Consider the following 12,932-nt stretch of genomic DNA (forward strand, 5'->3'; position numbering starts at 1 on the left):
CTGTATATAGCATAGAGATGCTTTGCCGCTGCAAAAAGTGAAAGTCCCATAGTGGGACATAGTGTACAAGTAAAAAAGTGTGTCAGAAAATGAAAAAAAAAAAAATAATCCCCAAAAAATAAAAATATACTGTACCCATAAATAAATATTATGAAAAAATATTTAGTATCGCCGAGTCTGGGAATGACCTGACCTATAAAACTGTCCTACTAGTTAGCCCCTTTAGTGAACACGGTAAAAAAACAAAACAAAGCAAAAAACGATGCTTTATCATACCGCCAAACAAAAAAATGGAATAAATCGCAATCAAAAAGACGAATGTAAATAAAAATGGTACCGCTGAAAAATTCATCTCGTCTTGCAAAAAACGAGCAGCCACACAGCTCCATCAGCCAAGAAATAAAAAAGTTATAGCTCATAGAATAATGTGATAAAAAAAATTATTTTTTCTATAAAATAGTTTTTATTGTGTAAAAGCGCCAAAACAAAAAAAAAAACTATATAAATGTGGTACCGCTGTAAACGTACTGGCTCGAAGAATAACGCTGCCTTATCAATTTTACCAAATGCAGAAAGGCATAACAAAAAAAAAACAATTCCTGAATTGTTGATTTTTGTTTATTCTGCTTCCCAAAAATCGGAATAGAAAGCGATCAAAAAAATGTCACGTGTGCAAAAATGGTACCAATAAAAACATCAATCTGTCCCGCAAAAAACAAGCCGTCACATGACTCTGTCGGCCAAAATATAGAAAAATTATAGCTCTCAAAATATGGCAATGCAAAAACTAGTCTTTGCAAAAAAAAAACATCTTTTAGTGTGTGACAGCTGTCAATCATAAAAACCCAATATGAATCTGGCATCGCTGTAATCACACTGACCTCAAGAATAAAGTTGTCTAATCACTGCTAGGATTAGGGTTGTGCTAGGGTTGGGATTTTTTCAAAAGTAAAGAAAAAAAATAAAAAATGATGACGATACGGCGACCAGTGTTGGGCGCAAGTGCTCACTACTTGAGTTTGCATCGGGTGCTCGGCTATGCACAGAGTATCGCGGGTGCCCGAGTGACATGCTCGAGCCTCCGCCCCATATGCTTTGTGGCCAAAAAAACGTTGCATGGATTGCCTGCCATGCACGAGCAATCCGCGCAACACTTTTTGGGGTATCTAACAACCATGAAACATGCGGAGCGGGGACTCGAGCATGTCACTCGAGCACCAGCGATACATGGTGCAAACCTGAGTACCTGATGGAAACTCAAGTAGCAAGCACTTGCGTTCAAGACTAATGACAACTTATTCAATATGATGACCTAATGTTATCAAATTCTGTGTCGTAAATCTGGGTTCAAAATGTTCACTATACCCCTTATTAAAATCCTTGAGGGGTCTAGTTTCTACAATGGGGTCACTATTTAGGAACATCAGGAGCTCTCCAAACGTGACATAGCGTCTGCTCTCGATTCCAGACAAGTTTGCGTTCAAAAAGTCACACAGTGCTCCTTCTCTTCTGAACCCTGCAGTGCGCCCACACAGTGTATTTTCCCCACATATGGGGTATTTGCGTACTCAGGAGAAATTGCACAACAGTTTTTGGGGTCCATTTTCTCCTCTTACCCTTGAGAAAATAAAAAATTGGGGGCTAAAAGATATTTTTTGTGGAAAAAGTTTGATTTTTTTATTTTCACGGCTCCAGGTCAAACTTCCGAACCCAGCCATGCGCCCTAACAGTGGTTTTCTCCCATATATGGGGTATCGACTTACTCAGGAGTAATTGCACAATGGTATGGTGCAATTTCTCCTGTTACGCTTATGAAAATGCAAAATTGGGGGCTGAAAAACATTTTTTTGTGGGAAAAATGTGAATATTTTATTTTTACGGCTCAATGTTATAAACTTCTGTGAAGCACCTGGGGGTTCAAGGTGCTCACCACACATCTCGATAAGTTCCCTGAGGTGTCTAGTTTCCAAAATTGTTTCACTTGTGGGGGATTTCCACTGTTTAGGCATATCAGGGGCTCCCCAAACGCAACATGGCGTCCGCTAATTATTCAAGCAAATTTTACATTCAAAAACTCAAATGGCGCTCCTTCCCTTCCGAACCCTGCCTTGCGCCCAAACAGTGGTTTTCCCCCACATATTGGGTATCTGCGTGCTCAGGAGCAATTGCACAACAAATTATGGGGTCCATTTTTTCCTGTTACCCTTGCGAAAATCAAAAAATTGGGGTCTAAATTAACATTTTTTTGTGAAAAAAAAGAAATGTTCATTTCTTTCTTCCATATTCCAAAAATTCCTGTGAAGCACCTGAAGGGTTAATAAACTTCTTGAATGTGGTTTTGAGCACCTTGAGGGTTGCAGTTTTTAAAAAGGTGTCACTTTTGAGTATTTTCTGTTATAAAGGCCGCTCAAAGTCACTTCAAATGTGATGTGGTCCCTAAAAAACTGGCTTTGTAAATTTTGTTGGAAAAATGAGAAATCGCTGGTCAACTTTTAACCCTTCTAACTTCCTAACAAAAAAAAAAATTTTCTTCCAAAATTGTGCTGATGTAAAGCAGACACGTGGGAAATGTTATTTATTAACTATTGTGTGACATATCTCTCTGATTTAAGGGCATGAAAATTCAAAGTTTGAAAATTGTGAAATTTTCAAAAATGTCACCAAATTTCCGTTTTTTCTAAAAACAAATGCAAGTCATTTTGAAGAAAGTTTACCACTATCATGAAGTAAAATATGTAATGAAAAAATCTCAGAATCAGGGGGATCCTTTGAAGCGTTCCAGAGTTATCACCTCAAAATGACAGTGGTCACAATTGTAAAAATTGGCCTGGTCATTAAAGTGCAAACCACCCTCGGGGGCAAAGGGTTTAATATACGACGGGGGAGAACTTCAAAATATTTTTGGGGTTTATACCGGGGGAGTCAGGGGGTTATATAACCATTTATGGAATGCAGCAAAGATGCTGAATAAGGTGATAGTTTTAGTTGATACAGTTATATGAAAAAGTTTGGGCACCCCTATTAATCTTAAGCTTAACGTTTTATAAAAATTGGTGTTTTTGCAACAGCTATTTCAGTTTGATATATGTAATAACTGTTGGACACAGTAATGTTTCTGCCTTGAAATGAGGTTTATTGTACCAACAGAAAATGTGCAATCTGCATTCAAACAAAATTTGACAGGTGCACAAGTATGGGCACCCTTATCATTTTCTTGTTTTAAATACTCCTACCTACATTTTACTGACTTACTAAAGTACTTTTTTTGGTTTTGTAACCTCATTGAGCTTTGAACTTCATAGCCAGGTGTATGCAATCATGCGAAAAGCTACTTTAAGTGGCCACTTGCAAGTTGTTCTCCTGTTTGAATCTCCTCTGAAGAGTGGCATCATGGGCTCCTCAAAACAACTGTCAAATGATCTGAAAACAAAGATTATTCAACATAGTTGTTCATGGGAAGGATACAAAAAGCTGTCTCAGAGATTTAACCTGTCAGTTTCCACTGTGAGGAACATAGTAAGGAAATGGAAGAACACAGGGACAGTCCTTGTTAAGGCCAGAAGTGGCAGGCCAGGAAAAACATCAGAAAGGCAGAGAAGAAGAATGGTGAGATCAGTCAAGGACAATCCTCAGACCACCTCCAGAGAGCTGCAGCATCAACTTGCTGCACATGGTGTCACTGTGCATCGGTCAACTATACAACGCACTTAGCACAAGAAGCTGTATGGGAGAGTAATGCGAAAGAAGCCGTTTCTGCAAGCACGCCTCAAACAGAGTCGGCTGAGGTATGCAAAAGCACATTTGGAGAAGCCAATTTCTTTTTGGAAGAAGGTCCTGTGGACTGATGAAACCAAGATTGAGTTGTTTGGTCATACAAAAAGGCGTTATGCATGGCGGCAAAAAAACACAGCATTCCAAGAAAAACACTTGCTACCCACAGTAAAATTTGGTGGAGGTTCCATCATGCTTTGGGGCTGTGTGGCCAATGCCGGCACCGGGAATCTTGTTAAAGTTGAGGGACGCATGGATTCCACTCAGTATCAGCAGATTCTTGACAATAATGTTCAAGAATCAGTGATAAAGTTGAAGGTACGCAGGGGATGGATCTTTCAGCAAGACAATGATCCAAAACACCGCTCCAAATCTACTCAGGCATTCATGCAGAGGAACAATTACAATGTTCTGGAATGACCATCCCAGTCCCCAGACCTGAATATCATTGAACATCTGTGGGATCATTTGAAGAGGGTTGTTCATGCTCGGCGACCATCCATCTTAACTGAACTGGAATGGTTTGTAAAGAGGAATGGTCAAAAATACCTTCATCCAGGATCCAGGAACTCATTAAAAGCTACAGGAAGCGACTAGAGGATGTTATTTTTGCAAAAGGAGGATCTACTAAATATTAATGTCACTTTTCTGGTGAGGTGCCCATACTTATGCACCTGACAAATTTTGTTTGAATGCAGATTGCACATTTTCTGTTAGTACAATAAACCTCATTTCAAGGCAGAAACATTACTGTGTCCTACAGTTATTACATATATCAAACTGAAATAGCTGCTGCAAAAACACCAATTTTTATAAAACATTAAGCTTAAGATTAATAGGGGTGCCCAAACTTTCATATAACTGTATATGACAAAACTGGTGACATGTTCCCTTTAAATTGTGAAAACAAATTTTTAAAAAGTTTGTGTCGCCATTTTCAGAGACCCATAACTTTTTGATTTGGTCTTTCATGGATCTGTATTATAGCTTTTTTTTTTTTTTTGCGCGGCAAGCTAACCCTTTAGCAATAAAATAATTTTTTCAGTAAAAATGTCAAACAGCAGCAATAGGAACAATCTCCGGTCACTGCCGTTACAGGAAAAGGTCAGCTGTGTAACACAGCCAGCATCTCCCAGGTATGATGTGGACACAACTCCTGAGCCAGCTCTATACACCGGCCCCCAACGTATGATGCACCACTATGTCACATGTCGGGAAGGAGTTAATCATTGTGTTTATGGCTTTATTTAAAACTGTAGTCTCAAAAGCAGAGTTGTCAATCATGGTAGAACAATCTTGTCTGCAGGGAGTTTCTGGACATAAAAAAAGAATTCTTGTTTATAAATTAATACAAATACAAAATGGTGTAGCTGACAAATTCAGTTCTAGTACCATTGATAACTGCATTCATTATTTTTCATGAACTTACCAAATGAATCAATGTAGCAAGATGAATTAATCCTGCTTCCTGTGCAGCAGAGGATCAGGTCTGCGGTGATCACTTCAGTATCCTTGTCCAAATGCAATTCCATATTCTCTTGCACAATGTTAAAGGTTAACTCGTTCAGGTTGGAAACTCTTTGTCCTGTTTAATAAATGTTAGCACAGTTACTAAGCAATAATGAAATATTAGGTAGGGAGGGCTATTAGTTTCCTAATTTCAAAAACAGTTCAAACTAAGGAGTTTGAACTAAGAGTTTTGGCTTTGAATGTCCCATCACTCACTGTCAAAAGCTCCAGAAAACCAACTTGTTCAGATAAGAACCACTTTGTATAAGGGCTCTTTCACACGTCAGTATCTCCGGTAAGAGTGGTGACAGTTTCCACTAGTACCGGAGACACTGACACACGCAGACCCATTCAAATGAATGGGTTTGTGCACATCTCAGTGTGTTTTCACGGACTGTGTCTGTGTGCTCCACACGGAGACAAGTCCGTTTTTTTGCGGATACACGGTCAACAAATTGTCCCACACGGATGACATCCGTGTGACACGTACCGGCGCCTGTGGATCAGCGCTACAGTTAGCGCTGTTCCCAAACGCAGGTGCTGAACGCTGCCCTCATCATGGCTCCCGGCCGGTGCTGCGATCAGCGCCAGCAGTGACAATGATGTCTCTCGCCTCTCCTAGGTGTCCCCTGCTGTAATCCATGCGACTGCTGCTGCAGAGGAGCCGGGGAGAATGAGCTGCTCCGGAGCTGCGCTCAGTGAGTGACAGGACACTGCTCCTCAGCTGAGCAGCTCATTCTCCCCAGCTCCTCTGCAGCAGCGGTCGCATGGATTACAGCGGGGGACATCTAGGAGAGGTGAGTATATGGATTTTATTATTTTACTCTTATTTTCACAGGTGGGGACACTGCAGGAGAAGACTACCACTACCCGCATCATTGTCCCTGCTGGTGCTGATCGCGCCGGCAGGGAACCATGATGAGGAAAGTGTTCAGCACCGGCTCTTGGGAACAGTGCTTACTGTAGCGCTGATTCTCAGGCGCTGGTTCATGTGCTCCTGATGCACACACGGGACACGGATGTCTCCGGTACCGGTTTTTCCGGTAGTGGAGATATGAAGATGTGTGAAACAGGCCTAAGGTCCCCTTTACATGTCCGTATAATACTGCTACCGGAAAAACTGTACTGGTGTCAGTGTTTTGGATCAGCGTGCCATCCGATTTTTTTCTGCTATGGCTTAAAAAAATAAATTCCAAAGCTTCTCCTATACTTTGCAATGTTAAACACATACAGCACACTGACAACTCACAGATGCCATCTGTGTGCTGTATGTGTTTTACATGAACCCATCATAGACTTGTATTGGCCTTTGTCATTCGCGCTGCTGGTAAAAAACAAACACGTCTCCGTTTGGTTTGTGCGGGCACACGGTCCGTTCAAACACACGAACATGTGTGCAGCACCATAGATTATAATGAGTTTGTGTGGTGTCCGTAAATAAAACGGATGCCACAAGTACATGTGAAGGGGGCCACAGACCATGGTCAAGCGTTCAATTTTTGGTCAGTATTTTCCATCAGTTAAAAAACAACCAAAATCAGGAGTGGAGCAATCAGAGGAAAAGTATAATAAAATCACGTACAACACTTCTGCATTTTTCACCCACTCCTGGTTTTGGCTTACAAATACTGATGAACAATGCTGACCAAATACTGAACATGTGAATATGGCCTAACTGCTTCTCTTTAAAGCAAAGAAATAATCATAGCAGTTCAAATGGGCACACATTTTTGACAGTTCAATAACAGTTGGTATAACTCAGCCAGGAATCTTTACAATTCTTACACTAGTTTTCTTAGAAGGTCACATCCAAGATTATACCAGGTCTATGAGTGGATTAACTAAAATGGGAACGTGACCTCTACCTATCTACTTTCCACAGTCCACGTAAGAGATGCGAGATGCTTGCAGTTATTGCATGATCATATTGGTTGAGGAAAAGAAACACTATCCTTCCATAACAAAACTAGGGGCCAAATTCTCAACACCAGAATAGAATGATAGACGCGACGTTACACCACAGTGGACTATCTGGCCCAAGGATTGCAACACATTTAGACAAAATGGTCATGTGTTCCCATTATCAGACAATAAAGTAACATATCAGAGGCAAGTGTTCTTGGTTTCTAGGTATAGTTATTTCTGTAATAAATGTAAGCATATAAGAGTAAAATGATGAGAGAGTGACAAGCCATCTTATAAAACATGTAAAAGATTTTTTTCATCATTAGAAATGAGGACCCATAGGAAGGTGTGGTCTGATGGTTGCCTGAGAGGAAGCATCTCTCTGCTCTCCTGATCTGCCTGACCCTCCATCCTGAGCGAAACCTGCAATCCTGACTGTAATCTCTAATTGGAACTGAGGAATCAGAGCTTCACTTCAGCAATATCCTGCAGCATTCTTGGATAAATACTCAGAGCTATCAGTGATTTTGTGCTACGGCCCACCCGGCTCCCGGCCCTGGCTGCTGAACTGTGTGGGTTTTGTTCAGTCAGATGTGAAGCAGCTGCTCCTGCCACTGGTGAGTCCCTGAATCTTCGAAGAGATGGTAATGGTGAAGCCAGGGTGCTGTGGTGAATTGACATCAGGAATCCACAGGAAAAGCTTGGTGAAGTGACTCCAGTAATGCTTCACATGAAGCCCAGTGTAAAGTAGGACCTGGTGCTTCTCCTAATCCCTATTCCTCAGTGGTTCAACATTGCAGGGAGTGTTCCTGACCAGGGGCTGCAGTGGAGTTTTGAACAGTAGAAAAGACCTCACTGTCTGTCCTGAGTTTATAGAGTTCTCAGAGGCCATTTTCTCTGTGTTGGATTTCCTGGATTCTTGGCAGCACTGCCACCTGCTCGTGTTTAACAGTAGCTCAGCCTATATATTAGACTTCTACTCATTGTGAACTAAGACTGTGTTTCCCGATTAACATTTTACACCTGTAAATATATCCCTGAAGTCGGTCTCCGCATTTAATCAGTTAAATCTGGGAGACAGCAGCAATGGCAAATACAAAAAAGAAAGCTATGGGTAAGTTCTCCCAATTTGACCAGCCTTGTTCATCAGATATTGTTTCTAATGCTGGGAATTCCCCGAACAAGAGACTGTTGCTGCAGATAACTCCTCCACTTCAGCCAGCGCACTGATGCATATTAGAGCAGCTGTGGATAAACAATTGGAGCAATACTCCAGGATCCTGGATGCTTTGCAAGGCTCAACACCGGAACTCTCTCTGCCTGCAGACGATGAATTCTTAATGTCTTCCTATTCTCCTCAAAGATCCTCTTGCCCCTCTACAAAACATTGACCAGAAATTTGCCCAGATTCTGTCAGACATTAACCACTATCAAGCCATGTTGGTAACTAAAGAGGACAAACTCCAGCAAGACTTTGATTCTGAAACATGACTTGCAGAAAATTAGAGACACACATCAGAGGCGGAGTGCAGAATCTCAGATGTAGAGGATACTTGGAGGCCTATGCCGGCTCAAATTGCAGAATTAAAGAAACAAAATCAATGCTTCTAGTGAAAGAGCAGATGATTTTGAAAATTTGCCCAGGAGAAACAATTTCAAGATAGTGAGCCTGCCAGAGAAAACCAAAGGGGCTGATGGTGTATTCTTCATTGAAAAGTAGTTGAAAGATTTGTTGGGTGCAGAAGTCTGCTCACAGTTCTTTACCATCGAACAAGCATATAGAGTTCCCACACAACCAGGCCCTCCTGGTAGCTCTCCTAGGCCATTATTGCATTACCATGACAGAGATGCCATACTCAAGACTGTCCCGCTTAAAGATGAGGTGCTGTACAACAACAATCGGGTCTCCTTTCACCTGGATTTCTCAGATGCTGTCAGAAAACAACATATTCAATTTGCTGAAGTCTGCAAGGCAAGAGAATGGGGTATAAATACTCTGTTATTCCCTGCAAAGCTAGGAGAAGTGGATGGGAAATCTACCCATTTTTCCACACCTTCTGCCATTGCGCTGGTGTGTGTTGAAGCTGCCCCTAGTACTCAATGTGAGAATGACAGAGAAAAAGACCCCACCATTCCGACTTCTTTACCTATGGCTTTGTGGACTCTTGGACACTATACAGTACAGACCAAAAGTTTGGACACACCTTCTCATTTAAAGATTTTTCTGTATTTTCATGACTATGAAAATTGTACATTCACACTGAAGGCATCAAAACTATGAATTAACACATGTGGAATTATATACTTAACAAAAAAGTGTGAAACAACTGAAAATATGTCTTATATTCTACGTTCTTCAAAGTAGCCACCTTTTGCTTTGATGACTGCTTTGCACATTCTTGGCATTCTCTTGATGAGCTTCAAGAGGTAGTCAGCGGAAATGGTTTTCACTTTACAGGTGTGCCATGTCAGGTTTAATAAGTGGGATTTCTTGCCTTATAAATGGGGTTGGGACCATCAGTTGTGTTGTCCAGAAGTCTGGTGGATACGATACACAGCTGATAGTCCTACTGAATAGACTGTTAGAATTTGTATTATGGCAAGAATAAAACAGCTAAGTAAAGAAAAACGAGTGGCTATCATTACTTTAAGAAATGAAGGTCAGTCAGTCCGAAAAATTGGGAAAACTTTGAAAGTATCCCCAAGTGCAGTTGCAAAAACCATCAAGCGCTACAAAGATACTGGCTCACATGAGGACCGCCCCAGGAAAGGAAGACCAAGAGTCACCTCTGCTTCTGAGGATAAGTTTATCCGAGTCACCAGCCACAGAAATCGCAGGTTAACAGCAGCTCAGATTAGAGACCAGGTCAATGCCACACAGAGTTCTAGCAGCAGACACATCTCTTCAACCACTGTTAAGAGGAGACTTTGTGCAGCAGCCCTTCATGGTAAAATAGCTGCTAGGAAACCACTGCTAAGGACAGGCAACAAGCAGAAGAGACTTGTTTGGGCTAAAGAACACAAGGAATGGACATTAGACCAGTGGAAATCTGTGCTTTGGTCTGATGAGTCCAAATTTGAGATCTTTGCTTCCAACAACAGCGTCTTTGTGCGACGCAGAAAAGGTGAACGGATGGACTCTACATGCCTGGTTCCCACCGTGAAGCATGGAGGAGGAGGTGTGATGGTGTGGGGGTGCTTTGCTGGTGACACTGTTGGGGATTTATTAAAAATTGAAGGCATACTGAACCAGCATGGCTACCTCAACATCTTGCAGCGGAATGCTATTCCATCCGGTTTGCGTTTGGTTGGACCATCATTTATTTTTCAACAAGACAATGACCCGAAACACACCTCCAGGCTGTGTAAGGGCTATTTGACCAAGAGGGAGAGTGATGGGGTGCTACGCCAGATGACCTGGCCTCCACAGTCACCAGAGCTGAACCCAATCGAGATGGTTTGGGGTGAGCTGGACCGCAGAGTGAAGGCAAAAGGGCCAACAAGTGCTAAGCATCTCTGGGAACTCCTTCAAGATTGTTGGAAGACCATTTCCAGTGACTACCTCTTGAAGCTCATCAAGAGAATGCCAAGAGTGTGCAAAGCAGTCATCAAAGCAAAAGGTGGCTACTTTGAAGAACCTAGAATACAAGACATATTTTCAGTTGTTTCACACTTTTTTGTTAAGTATATAATTCCACATGTGTTAATTCATAGTTTTGATGCCTTCAGTGTGAATGTACAAATTTCATAGTCATGAAAATACAGAAAAATCTTTAAATGAGAAGGTGTGTCCAAACTTTTGGTCTGTACTGTATATAGCTCCATTGGGTGTACTCATCAGGTTTATCTTCCCAAATCCTAACTGCTTTAACCTTATTTGCTTTTATTTCTAGGGTCACAGATTTGGGACTTTCAGTACTTATTCGATCTCAGGTTTTGCTGAAAGACTATAGTTCCCCAGATAGTTTGTGTTTAGGGTCTAGGTCTACGCTACTTAGTGTTAGACAAGCAAAACCTAAGACAGAAACAAAATAAAATAATAATAATAATAATAATAATAATAATAATTTTTATTTATATAGCGCCAACATCTTCTGCAGCACTTTACAATTAGGTGGGGACAAGTACAGACAAATTCAATACAAGGTAAGACAGTTTAAACAGCTACATTAGGAGTGAGGTCCCTGCTTGCAAGCTTACAATCTACAAGGAAATGGGGGGTGGGGGGACACAGTAGGTGAAAAGTGCTTGTTGTTATTTCAGGTCTAGCAATTATAATAAATAGGGATTTTCATATAAGGCTGCATGATCCGGTCATCAGCCCGTATATTTTAGTGCAATAATCAAGTATCAAGTGCAGTTATCGCATGCATGGAAGGTGTGGAGACAGATGAATAGTAGAGAACAGATTCTAAATAATATTTAAAAGGAGGGAACAGGGTAAAGTTAGTCTACTGAGTTGAAGTGGTAGGCTTGTTTATAGAGATAGGTTTTTAAAGCGCGCTTGAAGATGTGGGGGCTAGGCATCAGTCGAATCGTCTGGGGTAGTGCATTCCAGAGAGATGGCGCAGCACGAGAGAAGTCTTGGAGACGGAGGTGAGAGGTTCTGATTATGGGGGATGTTATGTCTTAGGTCATTTGTAGAACGGAGGGCATGTGTAGGGCAATAGACAGAGATGAGAGAGGAGTTATAAGGCGGTGCAGAACTGTGGAGAGCTTTGTGGGTCAGAGAGATGAGTTTATATTGGACCCTGTAGCGAATGGGTAACCAGTGTAATGACTGGCACAAGATGGAGGCATCGGTGAAGCGGCTGGACAGAAATAAGACACTGGCTGCCGCGTTCAGGACAGACTGGAGAGGAGAAAGTTTGGTAAGAGGGAGACCGATCAGAAGAGAATTGCAGTAGTCCATACAAGAGTGAATAAGAGCGATAGTAAAAGTTTTAGCAGTTTCAAAGGTGAGAAAAGGTCAGATTCTGGAGATGTTTTTAAGATGCAGGTGGCAAGAGTGGGTGAGTGTTTGGATATAGGGAGTAAAGGAAAGTTTAGTGTCGAATATGACCCCAAGTCAGCGGGCGTGCTGCTTGGAAGTTTGGTTAAACCCTCCAAGGTCATTTCAATGTTAGGTTAGTAGAGGGGAAAACAAGAAGTTCAGTTTTGGAGAGATTCAGTTTAAGATAGAGGGAGGACATGATATTAGGGATAGCAGACTGACAATCCTTTGTATTTTGTATTAGGGTAAAGGTGATGTCAGGAGAAGTGTATAATTGGGTGTCATCAGCATAGAGATGATACTGAAACCCAAAACTGATGATTATCTGTCCAATAAGGGCAGTGTATAGAGAAAAGAGGAGGGGGGCCTAGGACTGAGCCCTGTGGGACCCCAATCGTAAGGGGACGAGGAGAAGAGGAGCCGGCAAAAGATATAGTGAAGGAGCAGTCAGAGAGGTAGGAGGAGAACCAGGAGAGAACGGTTTCCTTGAGGCCTATAGAGCGGAGCATAGTGAGGAGGAGCTGGTGATCCACAGTGTCAAATGCGGAAGAGAGATCTAGGAGAATCAGCAGGGAGCAATGACCTTTGGATTTAGCTGTTAGTAGATCATTAGAGACTTTATTTAGAGCAGTTTCAGTGGAGTGTAAAGAGCGGAAACCAGATTGTAGAGGGTCGAGGAGAGAGTTATCTGAGAGATTGCGGATTAGACGGGAGTGGACCAAGCGTTCCAGGAGTTTAGAGATGAATGGAAGAT

At 41.7% G+C, this 12,932-nt stretch overlaps 1 protein-coding gene across 1 annotated transcript in view; it reads right to left on the reverse strand.

The window, feature by feature from the left end:
• Positions 1-12,932, reverse strand: part of AIFM2 (AIF family member 2) — a 59,982-nt gene that overhangs the window by 16,486 nt on the left and 30,564 nt on the right. The window contains exon 7 of the mRNA XM_073685848.1: positions 5,201-5,356. Within this exon, the coding sequence (XP_073541949.1) occupies positions 5,201-5,356 (156 nt within the window). The remainder of the gene's footprint in view (positions 1-5,200; positions 5,357-12,932) is intronic.

This window comes from Phyllobates terribilis, unplaced genomic scaffold (assembly GCF_046119375.1).
Source record: "Phyllobates terribilis strain yellow unplaced genomic scaffold, ASM4611937v1 Scaffold_5__5_contigs__length_657084704, whole genome shotgun sequence".
Lineage (NCBI taxonomy): Eukaryota > Metazoa > Chordata > Amphibia > Anura > Dendrobatidae > Phyllobates > Phyllobates terribilis.